The sequence below is a fragment of the Pristis pectinata genome, chromosome 15, assembly GCF_009764475.1.
Source record: "Pristis pectinata isolate sPriPec2 chromosome 15, sPriPec2.1.pri, whole genome shotgun sequence".
Classification (NCBI taxonomy): domain Eukaryota; kingdom Metazoa; phylum Chordata; class Chondrichthyes; order Rhinopristiformes; family Pristidae; genus Pristis; species Pristis pectinata.
In genome coordinates, this window is record NC_067419.1 from 9384169 (window position 1) to 9410788 (window position 26620).

Genomic DNA, 26620 nt, shown 5'->3' on the forward strand with positions numbered 1-26620 from the left:
TCTCCATGTTTTGCAGTATTTCCGAGCGACTTGACGTTTAAGGGTAAAACTTGCTGAGGCCCAGTATGGACCAAGAGGTCAGATCATCCCTTTCGCTCTCAATTTCACAGTCAGTTTGGCAGGAAAGGTGGAGTGCTGAGAGAATGTCTATGATTGATTCTCTTCCCATGCTTCTGTTGAGTGAGACCTGAACATTGCTCTAACCCCTCTCCAAAAGCTGTTGCAAAAAGGTCAACTGGAAATTTTAGGACCGCTGATGAATTGTTTTTTTTTGGGAAAGGCTATGAAAAGTTATGGAAGCAGGGTAGGAAGATGGAGTGAAATACAGATCAGACATGATCTAATAGACTGCAGAACCAGATTTGAGGGGCCAGAACCTACAATCCTATTATCATAAGCAACAGATTGCTTGTTGAACAAATTCTAGATATTAAATGAATTGGATTTCTTGGTTGCCCTCTGAGGTGCATTTAATTACACTATGGAAATAAAATTTGACAGAGAGGTTGAGCAGGTGGTAAGTGAGGCAAATGTTTCCTTCAATTGTAGAGTAATTCAATTGCTATCAGGATCCCTTAAGCAATGAATGATTCTGCTTTGCATGAAGTGTGGCTATGTGTAGCTGCTGATTGCCACCAGTAAGCTGCCAATTATGTGTGCAAAATATACCTTTTACCAACAGTCATGATTACAAGTGAGACAAAAGCTGGGAGTTTGTAGACGATCATTTGCAAAGAGCTCCTTCTAGCTTCTGCTTTCCTGATGTGATTGATCATAAGTGTCAGATTTCATCAAGTTCAGCTTCATTCGACATCCTGTTTCAGCTCATCAGCTGCCGAGACCCTCATCCGTGTCTGTGTGATCATCAGACTCGCTGATTCCACTGCACTCTTGAGCATCCCCCACCTTCTGCTCATCATTAATGAGCTCATCCACAGTCAATTGCCCCGAACATGCACCCTCCTCACTGACCTGTGTTGGCTCTCAATCCAGAAATGCATTGAGTTTAAAAACTCTCAGAATTGTCAAACCTTTTCACCCGTCTCTTTCTCTGGTCTGTATCCTCTGACACTTTTGCATTTCATTAATTCACCCCTCAAACATTCTGAATTTCAATCAGTCCTTGGTAGTCCCATGGTTTTGGCTTGAAATTCGGGAATCCTCTCTCTGAGCATTTCCACTTCTTCTTCCCTTGAAAACCTACCTTAGGACTGGTATCTCTTTAGGTGACTCATTATCTAGTTTTGTATGATTGTATGCTTTTGAAGTATCTTGGGACTTTTTTGGAGCCACAAGTTAACTGCCGGATGGTGTTACTGGGAATTGTATTTCAAATTTTATGGCAAACTTATATTACCGGAGTCCACTTCGAATGGCACTGTACAGTGCATCACAATTACCTGCAACATTTGGCTGCACAGTGATGCGGTGAGTAGAGCAGCTGCCTCACAGCTCCAGGGACCAGGTTCGATCCTGACCTCCATGCTGTCCGTATGAAGTTTACACATCCTCCTTGTGTCTGCCTGAGTTTCTCTTGGTTGCTCTGATTTCTTCTCACATCCCAGAGACCTGCAGGTTGGTCAGTTAATTGTCCACTCCCAGAATGTATAGTGTGGAGGACTTCATGGGAATGTGAGGAAAAAAGAATTAGATATACGATGAGATGGACTCTGACCTCACAATCTACCTTGTGACCTTGCACCTTATTGTCTACCTGCACTGCACTTTCTCTGCAACTGTGACACTTTACTCTGTACTGTTATTGTTTTTACCTGTACTACCTCAATGCACTCTGTACTAACTCAATGTAACTGCACTGTGTAATGAATTGACCTGTACGATCGGTTTGCAAGAATTGCAAACCAATCGTACAGGTCAATTCATTGGTTTATTGTTGTCACTGTACCTCAGTACGAGTGACAATAATAAACCAATACCAATAGATTGGTGCAAGATTAATGTCATTGGGTGCTTGATGGTTGATGCAGACCTGGTGGGCTGAAGGGCCTCTTTCTTTGCTGTATGTCTCTACCTTGTAACGGAATCCAATCTGCATCTTTCTTGTTTTGACATCACGTCAGAAGTGGTATCAGTTGTAATTAGGGGTGGATGTACTGCCCAAATGTAGGCTGAATTAAGACAAGACATGATAGTGAAAACGATGAAAGAACTACCTCAGTTTGGCTTGCCTTGTCCGTAGGTCACATGTTCAATTGGGAAGAAAGCAGAACTGGGTTACAAAAACAAATCAAGTAACCACACGAAATATTGAGCAACACCTGGGAAATAGTAACCCCCCAAACTCCTTACATTCATATCGGGAGAAGATGACAGGAGAGTCCGAACAGTAACATTGAGAACAGAAATAAGATTATTTAAGTTGAATGAACGGCGATGCATAGATGGTTGTGAAAATGATTAATGGGCATAGGCCAGCAGGATTAGATGTTTAAGAACAATGTAGATTAGTCATGGGTTAAACATATTCCAACCAGACATCTAATACAAGGTTTACGTTGAGGACTGAGAGAAAACAAAAGATTTTTTTTCTGTAAAGGGGAGGCTTTCAGAAAAAGCGCAGGCGGAGGTGACCAACAACATAATGAGATTGCTGCCTGCACTGATTGCCCATCTGATCAAATTGGAAACAGTGAGTGAGCCCAGCTGAAAGTGCACTGCTGATATTCAATAGTGAGGCGTCTGTTTACTCTGAGCTTGTTCTGTGTTTGAAAGGCTTTCATCGCTTGCAAGCCACTGGTTGTGGTTTTGGGGCTCACATTATTCTGTTTCCTTACTTTGGCTTTTTTTTGCAGCTGCTGTTTTCAACGCACAGTGGGGTGGCGGTGGGGCGGGGCTCCGGGGCAGTTGTCCAATTGGTCAGCCGCTGCCTGGGTTCGTATACACCTGCACTGCACGTGGAATGACAGAAAGCTGAACAGAGCCCCGCTACTGTCGCACCTGGTTCCTCTCCACACCGCTGGGCACCACATCTTCCAGCAACTGCTGATGGGGGAGAGAACTCCAAGGTGGGGGGTGGATGGAGGGAGAAGGGGAGAAGGGGTATTGAATGGAGGAGGGAATGTGATTCCATTCATGGTGAAATGATAAAATTGTTGTCACCTTTAGGAGATTGGCTTACTTAATTTTGACAGGTGTCACTTCTACTTCTTTTTAAATGAAAGTCAAATCCCACTGACTTTAAAAACATGACTGAGGTGATTGATGTTTGATAAACCAGTATTGATGCTGTTTATTATCTCCAAAAAAAGTTCAGGACATTTTTGGCTTATTCTTAGCATGAAACCACCTCATTCACTTTGTATGGGGACTCTTTGCTCACACCAAGAGAGGGAAGTTGGGTGAGAACGCGATGGGAAAGGCTTCGGATTGGGGAGGGATTTGTGGATTGGTAGGAGGGTGTTGTTCAGAAGTGGGGTAGAGTGGTGGGAGCTATACTACAAGGCTCAGTATAAATGCCATGTCATGTAAATTTACCTTTGAGAATCTCAAATCAAGAACCACTGATGCGACAGCACTGTGACACATCTCATCTGTGTAAAGGGAATTTTAGAGTGCAGATTGGTCCAATCAGTCATCTCTGTACATATCACAACATGATAGACTAGACGTCATGGTCTTAGTTGAGAATGAGTGATGAACAACAAAAACCTTCCACTGTTTATCCACTGAAGGGGAACCTGTAGTAAAATTCTACACAACATTGGTATATTGCAGTTAAATATTTTCATGAATATATTCTATTTAAGGTCGTGTTGCTTCTGTTGTCAATTAATCATTTAAAAATATAAAGCGGTGTTAAACATTTCTGAACTCCATCAATAGCAACAGTTACGCAATGAGTTAAAATGAAGTGAAGTTTCACTGATAACAGAATGATTGCATTCTGTGTTTAAGATTCATTGGCAGGGAAGCCAGCAACTCGGGGGCATTCACTGGTCTTTGTCTTGTTCACCTGTGAAGAATTGTTGGGATAGGGAGAGAAATATTAGTTGATGAGTCTATTACTGTAATAATGTTGTCAAGCCAGAACATCATCAGCACTCATACTGAACAACAAACACTGGTTTCTGCTCAATATTCCATCATTATATCTCTCAGACTTTCAATTATGTTCCTACAGTTATAGTTTACTTCGATGCAATTACAGTTTTGTAAGTTATTTACAAAGGCTGCCCTTCGCAATGCAGTTTCATAATGGACTGCATGACGTGTGAGTAAAATTAAAGCAAATCAGGTATTCGGAGTAACAGCAATAGTTCAACATAATTACTTCATTGATTTTCTGACTCCGTCTGTTCAAATCTCCCCCTGATTGCCCCACCAAATCTCACCATTTCACACTGAATCTCACTACCTCTCATGAGACTTTTGCACATGGAAATCACAGGCCAAGACATGAGCAAAACAATTCTCTGCTTTCAGATTGTAAAATGGTAAAGTAGTTAATTTATCTTTTGTTGTTTTTGTTTTTTAAATGGTGCAAAAACACAGGTAGGATAAATTTAATGTCCTTCCAGGTTAGTCTATCATTGTTAATGCCAGAAGATCATTTTGAACACTACATTGACACTGAATTCTTGCTTTATTCTGTACCACACAAAGCAGTGCCAAAATTTATACAAATGTGTCAGAATATTGCAAAATAATTAGATGTGTCTGAAAAACAAAGGAAATAAAAAGATAAAAGGCGTGTTCTATTTAAAAACCTGAATTGCATACATTTCCTGTCCAGTGTCGGCTCCAATGGGATATGTTTTTATTTGTCAACTGTTTTGGCTTGCTTCATGTTGCTTTGGTCTTCTGTTTCCAAGAAATCAATGAAGTAAACTCCTATCTTGATTAACCCTGGCAGATTTTTATTCCCATATACCTTTATCAGTGGAGCTCAGATGTCGGGACCTGCCTGTGACATTAAAGAACAGGCAGTTGTGGGGAGGTGCCATCATCAGTGTGCAAGTGATCTTCTATTGCCCACCAATATGGGCAGGCACGGTAGTGTAATGGTTAGCGCAACGCTATTACAGCGCGAGCGACCCAGGTTCAATTCTGGCTGCTGTCTGTAAAAAGTTTGTACGTTCTCCCCATGTCTGCGTGGGTTTCCTCCGGGTGCTCTGGTTTCCTCCCACATTCCAAAGACGTACGGGTTAGGAAGTTGTGGGCATGCTATGTTGGCACCAGAAGAGTGGTGACACTTGTGGGCTGCCCCCAGAACACTCTACGCAAAAAGATGCATTTCACTCTGTGTTTTGATGTACATGTGACTAAGAAAGATATCTTAATCTTAATTGGGAAATGGCACAGGATTTGCCATGATGTCAGGCTGCCAAGCTCACTGAGAAGATCATCTTGCTCACTCACATTAACAGCAGCGTGAATAAACTCTGGTGCTGTCTGTGTGGAGTTTGCACATTACCCCTGTGACCGTGTGGGTTTCCCCTGGCTGCTCCAGTTTCATCCCATCCTAAGGAAGTGCTGACTACCTAGTTGATTTGCTCCTGGGGTGGGTGAATGGTGGAAGAGTCCAAGGGGACTTAACAGGCATTTGAGAAAGTTGTTGGTGGAGAATAGGATTGATGGGATTTCTCCGAGAGTTGGCAGAAACTCAATGGGGTGAATGGCCTCTTATGTCAAACTAGTTAGCAAATGGTTGGTGGGCACCTCTGACAACCTACAGCCTTTGAATTGTATCGGGGTGAAGCTTCTGGCAAGTTCTCGGTACTGTGTTGGTAATACTTCCCAGTGGTGCCTGAAGACATTTTGTGGGTGAGCTTGCTGGTTTAATGGTTACTTTGGGCTTGCCCTGAACAACAGAGCCACTCATTTTCTTCTCAACACTTAGCAATGATACCACTCGGGTTTGACTTCCAGGACTTTCAATGCCCATGATAACACTGGCAGCCCGTTGCCGACAGTGGAAAAATCTATCTACTTTAAAGGGGCCATTGCTTTCAAGTAATAGATTGATCAAGACATGAAGACAGCCATTATTCTTGCTAGAAATAAAGCAAAACAGTGAATGTTGGGAATAGTCAGCAAGTCAGGCAGCATCTGTGAAGGGAGAAAGTCATCAGAACTGGAAAAGTGTGTTTTATAGTGCAGAGTGGGGGAGCAGTGAAGAGGACAGAAATGTCTGTGGCAGTGTGGTATGACACTAAAATGGCTCAAAGTTTGCATCAACACATCACATCCTTGGGTGTTCCTGCTTTACAGCATTGCATACTGATGTTACTAACATGAATGTGCCATGTGTAACATTGATCTTCAATGCTGGGTATCAGTTCATGTCATTGACTTGCAGATGTCTGAGTGCTTAATGGCAGTAAGCTGTTCCTTGCATAGACAACACTAATGTCCAAATACCTTATTTCCCCATTTTTGCTGAATTATAGACCCAGATTTAGGGTCGACCATTTTCCAGCCTTTGCATGCAACCTGAAATAAGAGACTTCCAACCATGTCCGTTGAAAAAATGTGTGTATAATCAAGAGTACAATGCCATTTGTCTGGCTGGAGATTAAGACAGTGGCTTTAAGCTCTTGGTTTAAGAAGCTTTGAAGTGATTGCTTGGCAGTGTCTGGTAATGACACCATTCCAGTGTGCTGTTTGGGGAGCTCCGAGCTGTCGTTCACTTTGCAGTGCTGTCTCTTCTGAAGACGACACCAAAATATTTCTATATTCCATCATGTCAGTTCAGCATTCCCAAGATCTCAGATTAGTTTATCAGAAAGCACACATTTGGACCATTAAGATTGGCAAGCCAACTTCAAACAGATCCTCCAGGACACTTCCTCGCCCACTAATCCGTATTATCTATTCCTCACACCAGCCGGCCACCGGTCCCCTTGCAAGCAATTTGGGAGCAAATATGATTTGTTTCAGATAAAGTGGATTTTTTTAAACTTTTGCCATCCAAAATCAGTGAACTGTTCCCGAGCAACGGCTGAGATTAAGCTGCTTTGCAGTGGTTGATGAGGTGAAGTCACCATGTATTTCTACATTTAACCAGAGGCCACGACACTGAAGCCAGTCTGGACTGATGCAGGTATTGGCTTGCAGTGGGAGAAGGGGAAGAGGACTCTGACCAAACCAGGGTGTCACATCATGTAACATCTATCTGTCATCACAGCAGTCCCTTCAAGTCCAGTCAAATATGGTGTCGAGGTACAACACCAGCTCTGAGACTGGCCGTAGAAGCTTCCATTCTCCAGTCTGTCACCCCATTCGAAGCCAGCTTCCAATGTCTCACCCACTCCACCATCTTCTCTGAGAGCCAGTTTGACATTAACCAATGATTCCCTGCAAGGTATTTGAAACGTCTCCAATGCCCCATTAAGCCAATACAGGATGTGATGATGGAATGAATTCCTGTCAAGCACGAACCAAGTAATGTGTCTGCTGTCATAAAATGCTGAAAGTGGTCAGCAGCATTTGTGGAGAGAGTCAAATAAACTACAGACACCAGAAATCTAAAATGCAAATAGAAAATGCAGGAAATACTCAGCAGGTCAGGCCGCATCTGTGGGAAGAAGAATAGAGTTAATGTTTCAGGTTGAAGACCCTTTGTCAAAAAGGGATGATGTTAATTTTTCAGACTGATGAACTCTGAACTAAATTTCTGATTTTACAGTATTGCACACTGGTTTGATCAGATTAAGTGTACAGTGAGCGTCCACTGCCTTGTACCATTGATTTTGCTGCAATCTTCAATGTCGAGCATTGGTTTGTATCATTGAACTGCAGAAGCCTGAATGCTTAATGGCAGTGTAGCTGTTCCTTGTATACACAGCACTGACAGCCAATAAATCACCTCTCATCCCTCTTGCAAGTAAGAAAAGGTTGTAACAAAGGAGTTTATTCCCCCTTTGCATTTTCTAATTACTTCAGGTTCAAGTCCCACTTCAGAGATACGAACACTAGAAATCTAGGCTGACAGTCCAGTCGAGGATCAAGGGAGTACCACACAGGTTTGCAAGAGCAATACACAGGTTTAAAACTAATGCAAATCAAATGTGATTTTACTTTTTGTTCTCCATCTTCTCAATAGCTCAATCTGACTGACTTGTTTATCACTCCTGTTGTTTTTTGCCTTTACTTTGTTGAAGTTCCAACTCACTAGCCAGCTCAGTCTCACCTCTTGCCATTTACTGCCTCTGTAGGAATAACTGACAGGTCTGACCTTTGAATTTGTCCTGCTGACTCCCTTTCAATTTTGATCATTCTCTGACTCAGTTTTTCTTTAATTCTTGTTGTGACTCAGGAATGCAATGAAAAACTGTTAACTTTCAGTTCTGATTCAGAGACTGACTGGGCTAGTGATTAACCTTAACCATTCTTAGTTGAAATAGAAGGAAGGAACTTTCTCTTCAAAAGTATTTGTCTCAACTAGATAAATTGAGATGGTCCAATATAAATTTTTCTTCTGACTTTTAAGGAAAAGCTTCCTTTCCAATGCAGGGACTTTCTCAAGGGATAGTTCAGGTCTTCCACACAGAGACCATTTTGTGTCTCTGTCACTACTGGTGACCACTGTGGACAGAGCAGTATATCATAGAAATGCCCAGATCCAAAAGTGAATAAATTTGAGACTTTCCAATCTATGCTGGATCTTTTTTGGTGGAGGAGATGGAATATTGGTTCGTTGATGTTGCTGAGTTTGAAAAACGCAATTGTCTGAGGCATTAGTATTCTCTTTTGCTCATGTCAGCGATTGCTTAGTTGGCAGATGAGTTATCGCTGAATCAGTGGGTCCTGTGTTTGAACCCACACCAGAAAGTTGAGCACGGAATTGGAGTCAAGACTTCGGAGCACGACCAAGGAAGTGATTTTGTGTCAGACGTGTCTTGTTTCAGCTGAGACTTTGCTTAAAGTCTTAACTGCCCTCTCAGCCAAATGTTAAAGATGCCATGGAATACAAATGGGAGCACTTTACCATATTTATCCCTCAGGGAAGCCCATGAAATTTATTTGCACATATATCACATTGCTCTGTTTGGGAGCTGGGTACGTGTAGAGTGGCTGCCAGCCGCATCTCACCTCAGGCTGCAAAGCTTTACCACACCCCAGAGTCATGCTCACTTTATCAATTGTTAGATGGCACTTCCAACAGTGCAATATTCTATCAAGGCTGCACTGGAAGTGGTTTAGATTTTGTAATCAAGTTGTTATATTTAAACATAAAGTTCAGTGGTTTGATCTCTACTAATTGAGGCAAGGTAGGCACTATTCTTGTTGATGTAATGATAGAACAGATGTAATTATTCCAGAAGGCAACCTTTTCATTAATCAGAGAATCTCAGGCAAGTGGACATATTTTCAATATGAGGGGCCGGTCATTTAAAACCGAGGTACGCAGGAGTTTCTTCTTGCAGAGGGTGGCGAATCTCTGGAGTTCTCTCCCCCACAGAAATGCAGAGGCTGGATCATTAGAAGTATTGGAGGTGGAGGTGGATAATTTTTTTAAAGATCGGGGACTGAAGGAAATGGGGATCTGGCACAGAGGAGGAGTTGAGATCTGGGGTAAATCAGCCACGATCATATTAAATGACTGGGCCAGGTGGCCCACTCCTGCCCCTATTTTCTTCTGTTCTTGTTGAAAGGTTATTAACCTCATAAGTTATCTCTGTTTCTTTCTTCAAGGACACTGCCTGATATATTCTGACATTGATAATATTTTAATGTGACAATTGCAGAATGATGCTAACCAAAATATGTTGCTGATCGTAATTTGATTCTCCTTCTTGTTTTAGCTTTCTGCAGATTCCAGGGTCCAAAGGGACTTGTATTCCAGTAGTCCTGTGCTTTGAGTCTGGAAAATGCCAGGGATGAAGTCAAGTCGAAGAAGCAGTAGCACTGCACTCCTTCTCCTTCTCACCCATCTGGTTGCCGCACTGGAAGTGCCTCTTGATTGTAAGTGAAAATCCCCTCCATCTGCAATTAGACCTCCAGGGTTTTGTGGCTCAGAGTGATCCTGGCCAGATAATGCCGCCAAACTGAGCAGAAAGGCTGCAGTGTCACAGTGGCACAATGCGAAATTTGGCCCACAGCTTGTGACATGGAGGAGTTCGCCCAATGACTGTGAACCTCACTCAAGCTGCTGACCAATTTGCATTGCTCCACTGTTAGAAATGCAAAGGAACTTCATTGGGGTTTTCATGGAGCTCTGTTACTTGGAATTGGAATTGGTTTATTATTGTCACATATACCGAGGTACAGTGAAAAACTTGTCTTGCGTACCGTTCATTAAATGGTGCATCGAGATAGTACAAGGTAAAACAATAACAGAATGCAGAATAAAGTGTAACAGCTACAGAGAAAGTGCAGTGCAGGTAGGCAATAAGGTGCAAGATCATAACACAGTAGATTGTGAGGTCAAGAGTCCATCACATCATACAAGGGAACCGTTCAATGGTCTTATAACAGTGGGATATAAGCTGTCCTTGAGCCTGGTGGTGTGTGCTTTCAGGCTTTTGTATCTTCCACCCAATGGGAGAGGGGAGACGGGAGAATGTCTGGGATAGGTGGGGTCTTTGATTATGTTGGCTGCTTTACCGAGGCAGCAAGAAGTATAGACAGAGTCCATGGAGGGGAGGCTGGTTTCTGTGATGTGCTGAGCTGTGTCCACAACTCTCTGCAGTTTCTTGTGGTCACAGGCAGAGCAGTTGTCATATCAAGCCATGATGCATGTGGATAGGATGGTTTCTATGGTGCATCGAGAAAAATTGGTGAGGGTCAACAGGGACATGCCAAATTTCTTTAGCCTCCTGAGGAAGTAGAGGTGCTGGTGAGCTTTCTTGGCCATGGCATCTATGTGGTTGGACCATTAAACTCACGGCAGAAAGTTAAATCTGGTCATTATCAGCATGGGTACCCTTCAATTACTTGATAATCGTGTGTATCTGTCAATCAAACTTGTACCAAAGAAATTCCCTTCAGGTTGTGTAATATTTTGGAAAATTAATTGAAAAGTCACATTGTACTTTCTTTCAACTACCGTTTTGGTTTTGTTTTTCAGTCAAACTCTCACCCTATTTCTTGCTTTCTTTCATTGTCTCTCCCTGTACTGACGTAACATTGAATTTATCAACTCTTATCCTCCTCAATTTTACTTATCAATCCTTTAATCCTGTTCTTGAAAGAATGGATTGTTTGTTCTCTTGTTTGCCCTCTTGCCCTCACTACACACCATCAACATGCTCAAGTCCTGATGAAGGGTCTCAACCCAAACTGTCGACTGTTCATTTCCCTCCATAAATGCTGCCTGACCTGCTGAGTTCCTCCAGTATTTTGTGTGTTACACCACCAACTTGCTCTTTCCACAACTTCTTGTGGGCAAAAGTTTGAAGACCTAATTGTGTAATTTTAAATTGAACAGGAAAGCCCCTCAGCAGCATCTCATGTTGAATCTGTGGTTGACACTGAACTATCTTAAAAGAACATTCAATTGTCATGGAGCTGGGGGAGAAAGAAATCCCTTAAGGTTTCCAGTCCTGATCATCACATAGTAACCACTGAATTCAGATGCCACATCTGCTCATACTGGGCAGTGATATTTTTGGAGCCATCAGTTAAACTCTCCAAGGTGGAATAGAGTCACACAGCAGAGAAGCAGGACCTCTGGCTTACCGAGTCCGCACCAACCATCAAGCACCCACTTACACCAAAATCGCATTTTATTCCCCTCACTCTCCCATCAACTGCCCCCACCAAGTTCTACCACCCACCTACACGTCAGGGCAAGTTACAGTGACCAATTAATCTACCGACCTGAAGGTTTTTGGGATGTGAGAGGAAACTGGAACACTCGGGGGAGGAGGGGAGTGGAGAACCCACGCAGTCTCAGGGAAAACATGCAAACTCCACACAGACAGCACCAGAGGTCAGGATTAAACCTGGGTCACTGAAGCTATGAGGTGGCAGCTCTGTGCTACTTGCCATCCAAGTATCCATATTAAAACTGAATACTCAGGTACGGTTTCGGACAGCTACGAGTCTCAAGCTAGCAAGAAGTAACAACAGCTTTATAAAACTGGTTAAGCCGCATCTGGAGTATTGCATTCGATTCTGGTCGCCCCATTATAGGAAGGATGTGGAGGCTATGGAGAGGGTGCAGAAGAGGTTTGCCAGAATGCTGCCTGGATTAGAGGATGTGTGCTATGAGGAAAGTTTGGACAAACTAGGATTGTTTTCTGTGGAGCAGCAGATGCCGAGGGGGAGACCTGATAGATGTTCATAAAATTATGAGCTGGTATCTTTTTCCCCAGGATTGAAATGTCTAGTACTAGAGGGCATGCATTTAAGGTGAGAGGGGGAAAGTTCAAAGGAGATATGCAGGGCAAGTTTTTTACACAGAGAATGGTGGCTGCCCGGAATGTGCTGCCAGGGGTTAGATAGGCACGTGAATATGTAGAGGATAGAGGGATATGGACCACGTGCAGGCAGAAGGGATTAGGTGTAATTAGATTAATTCGTTCGGCACAACATCTTGGGCTGAAGGGCCTGTTCCTGTGCTGTACTGTTCCACGTTCTGAGGGTAAATTGATGGGGGTGGACAAACCTTTCCAAACTGCCACTGATTGAAACCCTTGGGAAATTCTGCAGCACAATTAAAAGCATTGCATTGTACTTCACAGAATGTCAAATGTTACCCATTCCACCCCATCAGAGAATCTTATGGCCTTGTCTAGCAAAACCCAAAATATATTGTTTTGGAAGTGTGCCTTTATTCTACAAAACTTGCAATCATCCTGATGTTGACAGAGCAATGTTCATGTTAGTGAATGATCAGTGGGTCTTCTGGTCAGTATGAAAAATAACATGTCGGTGACATTCACGTCAGAATGCTTTGTACCGACAGCATGGAGCGGACAGCAGGAGAGTAGTGGCACCCCAGTAATCTGATGTACCAGTTATTGAGGCTTTTGAAGGTAAACAGATTGGTAGGTAAAGAAGTTTACAACATGGGGAAGATTGTTGTAGACCAGACAGTACAATTAAGATGCAGACGGCGGCTCCCTGCATCCGTTTCATTAACATACTTCAACCCTACTTCGAGAACTGTGCTGTATCAGTGTGACATCCTTCCATCTTACATTTGATTAATCTGTTGACCTCCCTGAGTAAGATTAACAATTCACTGTCAAGTTAGATGTGGTTTTGTGCTATAGCAACTGTATCGAGTCTAGAATTATCCTTCTGAATGTTTGAACGAAATTCATCAGTATTCAAAAACACAGTTAGCACTAAGATGGGCAGCCAATTTATTGGAGGTTATTGGAAGGAAAAAACTGTGGTTTAAATGTAAAAATCTTTGATCTGCAAAACAATCTGGTAGGGTTAATTTGCTCTGCAATTTGTCCTCATTTACAAAGAGGGGGGATTTATTGCTGTGTTGTACTTCATTTAACATTAGGGCTGTTCAGACAATTTCCCGAGGTGTGGGAGTATGGTGCGTAATTTTCTGATGAATGATGTTAATTATTTACAAGGCAACTAAGTGAACAATATTTCTTTAGTCCTGAATCCATTGTGTTTAGCTACTTAAGGCAGGAGCAAACTGTGTCATCTCAAAGAGCAGCCACTGAGAAGTAGGATTGGGTTTGGGGGAAAGAGGGCAAGTGGGACTGTGAAGAGTTTTGGCAAATAGGAAGTGACAGAATTTCAATGACTGTTTGAAACAATGTGCTACAGATCTTAGAAAAATATCTTTTACATCAGAATGGTGTAGATAAATTTGCTACATCTGTGCTACATTTGCCTTTCAACAAGTGCAGAGGGATCTTTACTCTGCATCTAACCCATGTCCTGGATGTGTGTGATGGGTCAGTGTAGCGGGAGTTTTATTGTTTATCAAACTCGTGCCTCATGACAGTGTGGAGGAAGCTTTACTATGTATTTAACCCATGCCCTGGAAGTGTGTGATGGGACAGTGTAGAGGGAGTCTTACTGGTGATCCATGACTTGGCTGTGTATGACATGTCACTGTGGATGGAGCTTTACAGTGTATCTGATCTTTTATTTTAATGTTTGCCAGTTTGTTTGTGCATTTATTTAATTTTCTCCTTTTTTTTCTCTTGGTCTTTATCCCTGGTTCTGGTTTTGTGAATATATGATTTTTTTTCTCCATAAAGCAACTTTATTAAAACATCAACAGAACAAAAGCCTTGAATTAAAATGTTGTTTTCTGGGTCCAGGATAAACTCCAACCTCTGTGGTAGCTGCTGATTCCCAATGGGACAGTGTGGAGGGAGATTTATCTAACCTATGCTATCCCTGTGCTGAGAGTGTGTGGTGGGACGGTCTGGAGGGAGTTTCACTATTTATGTATCACATGTTGTACCTGGGCTGGAAGTATTTGGCACAAGAGAGGAGGGTGGGTTGCTTGTGAGCCATCAGGGGTAGTCCAGAGGAAGTGGGTTCAGCTTTGTTCAGGGGGAGGTGGATGGTGGGGTTTATTCAGAAGATAGAGGCCAGGACGGGTGAGGAGAGAGAGTGCAGACCTGTGGGGACCCAGTGGGGTGTGGACGTTAGACCTCAGGGTGCCATTGCAGCAGGAGGGGGATGAAGAAGGCGGAGAGGCTGGGGTGCAAGCCTCCAATGCCGGGGCAACTTTCAGGAATCAGCTGATTGGGTGGTTGGAGGTGACGATTGGGAGAGTGCAGGGCTGTGGTCTGGGGCAATAGGGAGGGGTGTGGGGCAAGTATTGGTATTGGTTTATTATTGTCACTTGTACCAACATACGGTGAAAAACTTGTCTTGCATACCGATCGTACAGGTCAATTCATTACACAGTGCAGTTACATTGAGTTAGTACAGTACAGGTAAAAACAATAACTGTGCAGAGTAAAGTGTCACAGCTACAGAGAAAGTGCAGTGCAATAAGGTGCAAGGTCACAACAAGGTAGATCGTGAGGTCATAGTCCATCTCATCATATAAGGGAACCATTCAATAGTCTTATCACAGTGGGATAGAAGCTGTCCTTGTGCCTGGTGGTATGTGCTCTCAGGCTCCTGTATCTTCTACCTGATGGAAGAGGAGAGAAGAGAGAATGACCCGGGTGGGTGGGTTCTTAGATTATGCTGGCTGCTTCACTAAGGCAGTGAGAGGTAAAGACAAGAGTCCATGGAGGGGAGGATGGTTTCCATAACGCGCTGCGCTGTGTCCACAACTCTCTGCAGTTTCTTGCGATTCCGAGCAGAGCAGTTGCCGTACCAAGCCGTGATGTATCCAGATAGGATGCTTTCTGTGGTGAGTGTCAAATAAACTTAAACTTCAAACCAACTTGTGGGCTAAGCATTTGGAGAGTTGGGGATGGGTCAATCAGGAGGGTCCAGGGGCTGAGGTGATTGGGACTTGTGAGCCAGAACAGTTGGAGAAAGTATCAGTCCAAGGATGATCAGGATGGGTGGTCAAAGAATGGGGGGGTGTTGGTGTTGACACAGGGAAAATTGGAGGCTTATGACCTGGAGGGATGGCAGGGTCAGAGACAGTGAGTCAGGAGGTGAGGTCCATGAGAGGGAGGTGGGGGGAATGGGCTGTGCTGCAGGACAGGTAAATAATGGGACTTATTCTTAGGGTCCCAGTCAAGCACAGCCAGTAAAGCATAGTTAAAAGCTCCAAAATAAGCACACATCAGATGTAAAAGCATCACACAACAAGCTGGAGGAACTCAACGGGTCAGACAGCATCTATGTTGGGAAATGGACAGTTGATGTTTTGGATTGAGACCCTTCACCTGGACTGGTTGAGAGATTGACTTAGAGACCTGAGAGATTGACCGTCCATTTCCACCTCCCCCTCCTCCCCCTGGTAGATGCTGCCTGACCTGCCGAGTTCCTCCAGCTTGTTGTGTGTTGCTTCAGATTCCAGCATCTGCAGTCTCTTGTGTCTCCAGGTGTAAAAGCATGATTGTGTCTCCAGGTGTAAAAGCAGGTCGAACTTTGGGAGTGGTGGAATGGTCATTATCATATTTCACTCATGGAACGTGCATTATGCATTACCTAGCCCTAAAATAAACACAGCTCTGCAATCAAAACTCCAGGCTAAATTTCTGAGAAACCATTCGATGCTTGGTGGCATCAGCTTGTCTGTTAATTGCAGGAGGTTCTGGTTCTTTTGTTGGGTTTCTTTTTATTTGTGAATTCTGGATTCTGGGGCAGGAGATTACAAAATGGTAAGAATCCTTCCAAATACATCAGCGATGGTCAGTGTGAGCTAATACTTTAATAGGAACCAGGCCATACATAAAGCAACCGTATGCGCTGTATAGTATGTGTGAGAGTGAGGTGGAAACTTCATACTTAAACTGTGTTTTTTTTTTCTCCCTCTCTTCATAATCCTGTCTTGTTTACTCTCTCAATTGATGATTCTGGGGAGTAAAGCAAAAATTCTGGATGAACGTAAGTTTGTGGCACACAAGATGTCAGCTGAACTGTGTGTCCCTCTTGATTTTAAGTGCTGTGTTTGTTTGCTGTGACATTCTCTCCTGTGTGCTGCACCCATTGCATGTGCACGAGTTGGTCTTGTATTTGCCGTGGTCATATGTTCCAACAATTTATTTGTTGTGTTGCTGAATCTCGCCGGGTCATCCACTGGGACTTGTTCAGCCAATCACAGCTCGCCTCATCTCGCCAGAATCTAGGTAGGAGCTAAATCCAAAGGGATTGTGAACATTTGGCCAGCTCACAGTGATGATCACAAAAACCATGGCTTCTATTGGGTTCCCAGCTGTTTTCTATTTTCTCTGTACAGTTTATCATTTGACCAAAAAAGAAATCTCCAAATCATGAACTGATTTTTGGAAGGAAGATCTACTCTTTGGCTGCCTCACAGAATTGTGAAGGGTGTTTAAGATTTAGTCGTAGATGCAAACCTCAAACACAGAGCCACAATTCGCTTTGCATCCCCCTGCCTTTCCCAACCAATGAAGGGCTTGATCAAAGGTGACCCCCACAGCTGTCTGAGCAATAAGGTCAGGCTTCCTCAAGGCCCCCAGGTACGTTCAAGGAATTGGGGTATGCCGAGGTTAAAAAAACTTTGAACTCCTTCTACTTGGCTCCAGATCTCTTGGACAGAATTTGCATGCAGCCTGGATGACTATGCTTGATGATGTAGCAAATTGGCATGAACAATAGTTTTCACTTAACCAATATTTTTCCACGTTTGTTTGAATGTTACTTTACTTATGGTCTTGCACATCCTTTCTAATCCAGTGCCGCAGCCCCCTACAATTACGCACCAGTCTCCAAAGGATTACATCATAGATCCCAGGGATAACATCCTGATCCAATGTGAGGCCAAAGGGAAGCCAGCTCCCAGGTATGTACTCAAAGAGTTATACAGAGATACAGCATAGCCCACTTTGGCCCATCAAGCACCCATTTTGTTTTAATACTAATTCTACCCTAAACCATTTAATTCTCCTCAGAGTGTACCACTCACTGACACACTAGGGGGAACTTACAGTGGCCAATTAACTGATCAACCCACGTGTCTTCAGGATGTCAGAGGAAGCCCATGTGGTCACAGGGAGTGTGTGTGCAAATTCCACGCAGACAGCACCGGAGGTCAGGATTGAACCCAGGTCTCATGCGCTGCGAGGCAATGACTCTACTGGCTGCACCACCTGTCACTTAACAGTCTCTTGAAATTCATATTTTAAAAAATGGGTGATGCAGTAATCCTGCTGGCACACAGCTCCAGTGACCCAGGTTTGCTCCTTGCCTTCAGTGCTGTTTGGGTGGAGTTTCAACATTCTTCTTGTGATCACTTGGGTTTCCCCCAAATGTTCCAATTTCCTCCCACATCACAAATACCAAAGATGTGCCAATGGATTAATTGGTCACTGTAAATTATTCCTCGTGGAGGTGGGTGGCAGGAAAATCAGGTTGTCCGTGGGCATTAGAGGGAGAGAGAAATGTGGTGAAATGGATTGATGGATAGCATCGAGGGCCGGCATAGACCCGATGGGACAAATGGCCTCAATGTTGTAAGAGAATATCAGAATCAGGTTTATTATCACAGACATATGTTGTGAAATTTATTGTTTTGCAGCAGCAGTACAGTGCAAGACATAAATATTACTATTAGATATAAATGACTAAATAGTGCAAAAGAGGTATAACAAGGCAGTGTTCATGGGCCATTCAGAAACCTGATGGCAGAGGGGAAGAAGCTGTTCCTAAAATATTGAGTGTGGGTCTTCAGGCTCCTGTACCTCCTCCCCGATGGTAGTAACATGAAGAGGGCATGTCCCGGGTGGTGAGGGTCCTTGATGCTGGATGCCGCCTTCTTGAGGCACCGCCTCTTGAAGATGTCCTCGATGGTGGGGAGGTTGTGCCTGTGATGGAGCCTCTTTTGATCACATTGGAGCCTCCATTCCAGGCAGTGATGCAACCCAGTCAGGGTGCTCTCTACCGTACATCTATAGAAATTTGTAAGTGTCTTTGGTGACATACCAAATTTCCTCAAATTCCTAAGGAAGTAGAGCCACTGTTGTGCCTTCTTCGTGATTGCATCAATGTGTTGGGCCCAGGATAGATCCTCTGAGATGTTGACTCCCAGGAACTTGAAGCTGCTCACCCTTTCCACCACTGACCCCTCAATGAGGACTAATGTCTGTTCTCCCGATTTCCCCTTCCTGAAGTCCACAGTCAACTCCTTGGTCTTGCTGACATTGAGTGCGAGGTTGTTGTTGCGACACCACTCAACCAGCCGATCTACCTCACTCCTGTACGCCTCCTTGTCGCCATCTGAGATTCTGTGAACAACAGCGGCAACATGAACATGAGAATGTAGTATGAGTGGAGGCTCAATCAGATTGGGGAGGAGAGATCTGGGAAAGTCACAGAGCAAGTCAACTTGTTCCTTCATAGCTCCTCACTGGATGCCATTGTGTGTCCCTCAATATCCCAACTCTCTTCTATGTAGTTGACCCCACTGCACCAAATTCCTCTGCACTTCCCTTCGTGTCTTGAGTCGAGATTTTCCCAACTCAAATCAAGATTGACGTTAAAAATTCTCTTAATTTTATAAATATATACAGGTCCTCCCCACTGTGTTCTGTTCCCAAGGACCGTTTGTAACCCGAGCAGTTTGCAAGTCAGAAGTATGGTCGTGAACTGAGTTTCCACACAGCATGAGATGCCTGCAGCCCCACGGCATCTGGCAAATCCATCCCACTGGTCTCCCAAACACTCGCTCGTACATACAGACTGGACATAAGTCAGGTGGTTGTGATCTGGGGAGGACCAGTAGCAAGAAACTTCAAACTATGTGATAACACTGGCTTGCAAATTTTCTTTGGCACAAGTACATTTTTTGATATTAGTTTTCTGGAACATTTTATGCAGGTTTTCGTGGACACGCAATGGAACCCATTTTAACATTGACAAAGACCCTCGAGTGATGATGAAGCCCAACTCCGGGACTCTGCTGATTGACATCGTGGGTGGGGGGAAGGCAGAAGCGTATGAAGGGGAGTATCAGTGTACAGCAAGAAATGACCGCGGCACAGCTGTCTCCAACAAGATCGTCATCCGGCAGTCCAGTGAGTAAATGTATCATCTGATCTTTAACTCGTGGCCATGTCAAGTGTTTTTATTTGCCTCAGAGGGTCATTGAGGAGCAGATGCTAAGTTGAAAGTCACTGCATCGACCACAATACTTAAAAAGTCACTGTTCTTGACTTAAAACGATCTCTTTTTAAAAAGAAATGTTCATTAACATGCTTACAATATTTACATTGTTCTCAATTCATCGTTTGCAAAATGTACATCATATTAAAGCATTGCACCTCTTGTCCAAGACACACTCCAGCCCCTGCAGCACCTTACAGCCCTAGAAGGCCTCCAGAGAGCCAGTGGGCACCACGTACTCCCTCCACAGGGACACCCAGGCCTGGACGAATCCTCAGAGCAGAGACAGGCAGTTGTCTCTGGGGGAACCCTCGACAGCCTGCTCCCTGGACCTGTGAGTGGACACCTAGGGCTGACGAGGAGGTCCTCCAACTGACTCTCCCTCCTCTGATCAGGAGAGAGGGGCTGAAGTGGAACCAGAACCTGAGGAGCAGTCCCTTCAAATCCTCAAAGAGAGGTTGCAACTTCTCATGGTCCACTTGTACACAGAACACTGACTCCTCCAGGCTGCAGAAATAGCAGGTGTCCCGGCTGTCTGTGAACGAACTTAAAAATCTGTTGTACGGCACTACCCTGTGCAACACTCTCCACCCCATGATCCCGATATAAAGGGGAGGTCTCCCACAAAGGGAGGACTCCACTGGTGACCCACCCACTACTGGATGGCAAAATAAACCATCTCTGGTAATTGGTTTATTATTGTCACATGTCCTGAAATACAGTGAAAAGCTGTTGTCTGCATACATCCAGACAGATTGTTCCATACATAAGGACATTGAAGTAATACAAAAGGAAAACAAAACAGAATGTAGAATATAAGATTTCTTTATTAGTCACATGTACATCGAAACACACAGTGAAATGCATCTTTTGCGTTGAGTGTTCTGGGGCAACCCACAAGTGTCGCCACGCTTCTGGTGCCAACATAGCACGCCCACAACTTCCTCACCCATGTCTTTGGAATGTGGGAGGAAACCGGAGCACCCGGAGGAAACCCACACAGACACGGGGAGAACGTACAAACTCCTTACAGACAGCGGCTGGAATTGAACTCGGGTCGCCGGCGCTGTAAAGTGTTGTGCTAACCGCTACACTACCGTGCCTGCCCGTATAGTGTTATAGTTACAGAGAAAGTGGTGTTGCTATGGCCCAAAATTTGTCAGAGGATGGCAAGGAGGAGTCCAAGCTGTAAGATTTTTGTTGCTGACAATGAAATTAAAGGACTACCTTCATAACTAGCGAACTTGTTCTTCAGTTCCACCATGCATTGTACATTGGAATACAACAGATCACCATTGCTCAGTATAGGATTGACCCCACCATAACTCCAACATATTGACTTGCACACATTATGCAGGGCTCCACTTTATAGTGGAATCCAGTACATCCTACCCGGTCAGGGAGAAAAAGTCGTGGTTCAGAGACCAACTTATGCAGAAGTTGAGATGCTGAAGCCAAGCTTTCTCACTATTTCCAGGAGACTGGATTCTAGTCCAATAGTTTTCCTGCAAGATACAAACCAGGTTGCCTGCTCATGTATCTAATAACTGTGTGTATGGTGTTGCTTTGAACAAGTTACATGCTTCGCTCACAGTTTGAAAGAATCACAGTGCCAGCAAAATCTAAAAGAAGCTCTCCAGCCATTGACACAAAGGGACGATGGAAACACAAGTCCTTTCCTTCGTGTTCGGCTGCATGGGGAAGCTTCAGAGCCCAAGATAGGGAAGCGTATCTTTTGCCAGCACTATAATCCCTCACGATAAAATTCGCAAGTCAAAAATGTCAGCGTAAAGCTTCAAGGTGGAGATACTAAAGGGCAGGCATGGTAGTGTAGGATAGGCGTGGTAGTGTAGCGGTTAGCGTAACACTTTACAGTACCAGCGACCCGGGTTCAATTCTGGCCGCCGTCTGTAAGGAGTTTGTACGTTCTCCCCGTGACTGCGTGGGTTTCCTCTGGGTGCTCCGATTTCCTCCCACATTCCAAAGACATATGGGTTAGGAAGCTGTGGGCATGCTATGTTGGTGCCAGAAGTGTGGTGACACTTGCGGGCTGTCCCCAGAACACTCCACGCAACAGGTGCATATCACTGTGTGTTCCGATGTACATGTGACTAATAAAGAAATCTTATCTTATAATTTCACAGCCACAACCACCTTCAGGCATTGCCATTTCCCAGGTTCTTGCAAAAGGGGAAAAGTAAGGAGAGGGTGCCCAATTGTCACGTGGCAGACGTAGGCTGTTGCCATGTGATTATGGGGCAGTGTTCTCATGCCCTTGCACATGTGGAGTTGGGCCTGAAGGTACCCACAGGGACGTTCCTGGTGGAAGACGGGAAAGTTGAGCAGAGCAACACACAGTGTCATTGATTAAATACAAGATCTTGGAAAGGTAGTGTGGAGGGGAGAGAGGTGAGAAAGATATGGGCACAGATCCTGATAGTGTCCCAGATTAATGCTGGTGGTGGCAGGGGAGTAGACCTGTGATCCTGAGGAGGCCACACTTTCAACTGTGGTGTCCCTGAGATTCTGAACAGTTCACACTATCAGAAGGGATCTGGGATTCTGACTCTCTGCTCTTGCTTCAATCCTGTAGAGCCCTGGTGAGACCACATCTGCAAAAATATGTACTGGTCTGGTCTCCCCATCTATTGAAGGATACACTTGCAATGGATGGACTGCAGCGAAGGTTCAGCAGATTGATTCCTGGCTTGGCTGGTTTGTTGTTCAAGGATGAATTAAGCAGATAGAGCTGATGCTGTCTGGAGTTTAGAAAAATGAGAGGTAGTTTCTTTAAAACATACAAAATGTTCAAGGGCCTCAGCAAGATAGATTAGAAGATGATGTTTCCCCCACTGAGGAGTCTAGAACCAGGAGTCACAGTCTCAAAATGAGGGGTCTGCCATCTGGGACTGAGATGAAAAGAAATTTCTTCACCCAAAGAGTAGTGAATCTTTGAAATTTTCTAACTAAAAGGACTACGGAGGCTCATTCATTGGTATATACAAGACTGAGATTGAGGGAATCAAATGTAGGTGCAGCAAAGTACTTGGGAAGTAAAGGTCAGCCATGACCCTGAAGGCAAAGCAGGAGCAAGGGGCTGAATGGCTTATTCCTGTTTTAACTTCTACAGCCAAATGTTGAAGGGAACAGTTCAACAGTTGATGAGCTAATTAAACAACTGACAGTGAATGATATTCTAGTGACTGCAAACATCCAGAATGAGATTCCGATGATGTGAACCCATTTAGTAGACTCAATTGCTGAGAAATTGGACCCATTTAAACATTTTATTTAAATGCATAAATCATGCATAAAAAGTATTTTTAAACTGCTTATATCATTTGCTGTTGGAAGCCCTGTCCATTCGGAAGTTGGACTGGGCCCTTCCTGTCATGAATCATTCAAATGTTGATGTCATTTGCCCATCAGATCCCATGTGCTCGATGATGTCAATAGCATGCCTCAACTGATAATTACTTAACAATGAAAAATTGGACCAATGACTTTCATTGTTCGTTCAGCAAGTAGAACATCACCTTGAGCATACTGAGCCTGTGTGAAGTGAATGGACGTTAGTGGGAAAATATTTTCATACACTGTAAACCCCATGGTTATTTCAATGTATTATAAATCCCACTGCTAACAACATTGGGATGACCAAAACCTCTGCAATGGATATCCTCCACTCCCAGACACCTCAATCACCAGTCCAGACATGACTGCTCCCTCGGGAACTTGATCACCACCCCCACACTTAGCACGGGGTGTGAGCAGGAAATGTGAGGTTGGAAACTGTGCACAACTTCCCCTGCACTGTCCTTCCTCATCAGCAAACAGGCAGAACTGGCCCTGCTTGTTGCTATGGATCAGGCCCACTGCCATGCTGGAGCCTGGCTCCATAACATGGGGGCTCACCACGACGGCACCGTTAAACCCTTCCCCAAGCTGTTGCGCTCCCCCCACCACCACCACCTTTTCCTCGTCTGCATGGCTGCCAGAGAGATCTCCCTGACAGGGCAAAGCCAGTTCCCACCAACAGCCAAAGTTTCCCTCATCGCTGGCCTGGTTTCAATGCCATTTAAGGGAATAAAACACAACAGCAATTTTTTAAAGAGAGGGTATCCCAACTTTTGTTTTTGATTTGGCATTAGGCTGCCATTTAATGCAGCAAGAATGGGTAAAATCCAGTTTCCGGGCAATTGTTATTTTAAACTGAGGTCCTGCTGCATTCTGAGGTAGACATAAAGATTCTGTGGCAAGTTCTCGACCTGGAGTAGTCTGCTGGCCAGAAAATATCCCACAAAGAAATTCGACTTAAACAGCAGGTCACCTGGTTATTCACCACATTGCTCTTTGGAGAACACTGGGCATGGTTTGGCTGCCATACCTCCAACTTCACCACAGTTACAATTCAGGAGGTGCGTTGCTGGCTTCAAGACACTTTGGAATATCCTGAGGTTGTTGCACTTTAAATGCAATTCCTTGTTGTTGGTGTTTTTGTTTCAATGAAATATTTAATTCTATTTCTTTAACTGTCTTGTTTCTTTTTCTTTCTAACTAAAGACCTCTTTTTAATCATCAAATTCATCTTGATGGAAGGTAACTGCAGCTGGCGCTTGGTTCCAACCTCGCATGAATTGGTTCCTCTGTTTTATTCCCTGATACCTATTTCCCCTCAGTCTACCTAACCCCACACCTTACCTATGACTGCTCAGCTGCCTGTGGGAAAGGCAACCAGCAAAGGAGCTGAATGAGGCAAAATAAATAACATTTTCTCCTTTGAATCTATTCCCATAACAGCATGGTACAAGATTGTCCTTTTCTGGTGTATTGTTTTCAGGGGTTGAGGAGAAAGGGTATGATCTGGTCTAGCTCCAGATGCAGCATGATGAATGAATGAACATCTCTGGATGTTCTCTCTTTGAGGACCTGAACGAGTTTGGGTGAAGGGTGGTTGGGTGACCGTGGGAGTGTCCCTGTTTCAGACTGGGGCAGCCCCACCCACTCCATGGCCGAATCATCTTTCTTTCAAGGCACCGTGTTTCTGGCCCAGCCAGTGTTGACTTGGCATTGATGTCCTGAAGCAGGTCCACTGCTATACCCATTTCCATGGTTAACCCCCTCCCCACTGTAGAGACAATGTTTCCCAACCTGAGCGCATCAACATCTCCCGGGGTCTGAGTTAGTCAACATGGACACTACTGTTTGACACATCAGTGGACACGGCCAGGTCTTTGATGTTCCGCAAGTTTAACAGAAGTTCTACCCTATGTAATGCACACAGTGTAACCCCTTTATTACAGCAGACACAGAAATGCAATACATTTATTATTTGCTGACTCCCCAGTGTCCTCTCTGAACATTATTGCTGCTTTGCACCAAACAAGCACCTCCCATGTTTTCTACCCTGCTGTGTTGTTGGTAAGAAAAGGTTTACATTTCTTAAAGTGTGCTCTGTTCTGCATCCACCTCCAGGGTCACCCATGTGGGCCAAAGAGAAGATTGAGCCAAAAGTAGTCCAAGAAGGAGCTTCGCTGGTTCTCCACTGTGATCCACCATCAGGCCTGCCTCCACCCATCATCTTCTGGATGGATAACTGTAAGTGCAGAGCCAAGCTTTACGGCAAGTGTTGGGCACAGGGCAGCCAGCTCAGTTAAGCAAGCAGCTGAGGTTCAACTGGCCTTGGAGGTTCAACTGGCCTTGAAGGTTCAGGGAAGGGGGCCAAGGGGGCAGGGGAAATCAATCAAGTTGTCATCCAGGCTATCATAGTGGAAAGTATGATAGAAAAGACGAGGTTAGGATTCAGCTTCACTGGCTACTGCAGTCAAATAGCCCACTGATACATGTTAAGTACCATGACACAGCCTGTTAATTCTCCAGCATGTCAGTCCCAGAGGGTGTTTGAAAAACAGAAAATGTTGGAAATACTCAGCAGCCCGGGTACCATCTGTGCAGAGAGAAACTGAGCTAACCTTTCAGGTCAATGGCCTCTCATCAGATGAGTACAGACTGAGTACCCCCAGCATTCTCTGTATTTATTTCACATTTCCAGCATCTGCACTTTTTTTGCTTAACAAATACAGATGAACCCGTGAGCTTAGAATGTCAGCGCAGTGCACAAAATAATTAGTTCAGTGTCCCGGGGGAATTAACATGATGACATGTCACACTCGAAAAGGAGCGAGGTGTATTGGTCCAGTTTGCCAGGCTTGTGGATCAGTGTCCTGTGGAATTAACGTGGTATCTGGATTGCAAATGCAGAGATGGTGTTTTAGAGCAGGGTCCTAGAGCAAGAACGTGGTGCCCTGTGGTATTAGCAGTGTGTTCCACCGTCTTAGTGAAGTGCACTTCGTTCCAAGCACACAACGCTATTGTTTTAATACAGTGCTATATTACTAACCAAGCTCTATAGAGTGTTAGTTCAACACTTACAGTATTCATGTAATCCCAGTTGTCATCAGTGTAAAACTGAGCCATATAAATACAATTAGAACATAGAACATAGAAAAACTACAGCACAATTCAGGCCCTTTGGCCCACGAAGCTGTGCCGAACATGTTCCTACCCTAGAAATTACTAGGCTTCTATTTTACTCAGCTCCATATACCTATCTAACAGTCTCTTGAAAGACCCTATCGTATCCGCCTCCACCACAGTTTCCGGCAGCCCATTCCACACACTCACCACTCTCTGAGTAAAAAACTTACCCCTGATATCTCATCTATACCTACTCCCCAGCACCTTAAACCTATGTCCTCTTGTGGCCACCATTTCAGCACTGGGGAAAAGCCTCTGACTATCTACCCGATCAATACCTCTCATCATCTTATACACCTCTATCAGGTCCCCCCTCATTCTTCGTCTCTCCAAGGAGAAAAGACCGAGTTCCCTCAGCCTGCTTTCATAAGGCATGCTCCGCATTCCAGGCAGCATCCTTGTAAATCTCCTCTGTACCCTCTCTGTGGCT

The 26620-nt window shown here is 44.3% G+C and overlaps 1 protein-coding gene across 17 annotated transcripts in view; it reads left to right on the forward strand.

Moving 5' to 3' along the window:
* The window catches only part of nrcama (neuronal cell adhesion molecule a), a 370822-nt gene that overhangs the window by 249587 nt on the left and 94615 nt on the right, over positions 1-26620 (forward strand). For 12 of the 17 annotated variants that reach the window (XM_052029796.1, XM_052029805.1, XM_052029804.1 and 9 more), the window contains 5 exons: positions 9768-9927; positions 16399-16416; positions 17230-17335; positions 19369-19565; positions 25129-25251. In XM_052029796.1, coding sequence (XP_051885756.1) covers positions 9834-9927; positions 16399-16416; positions 17230-17335; positions 19369-19565; positions 25129-25251 — 538 coding nt within the window. In that variant the 5' untranslated portion in view covers positions 9768-9833. Of the gene's footprint in view, positions 1-7905; positions 7986-9767; positions 9928-16398; positions 16417-17229; positions 17336-19368; positions 19566-25128; positions 25252-26620 lie in introns of all 17 variants that reach the window. The other 5 variants (XM_052029803.1, XM_052029807.1, XM_052029809.1 and 2 more) reach the window with 2 other exon arrangements.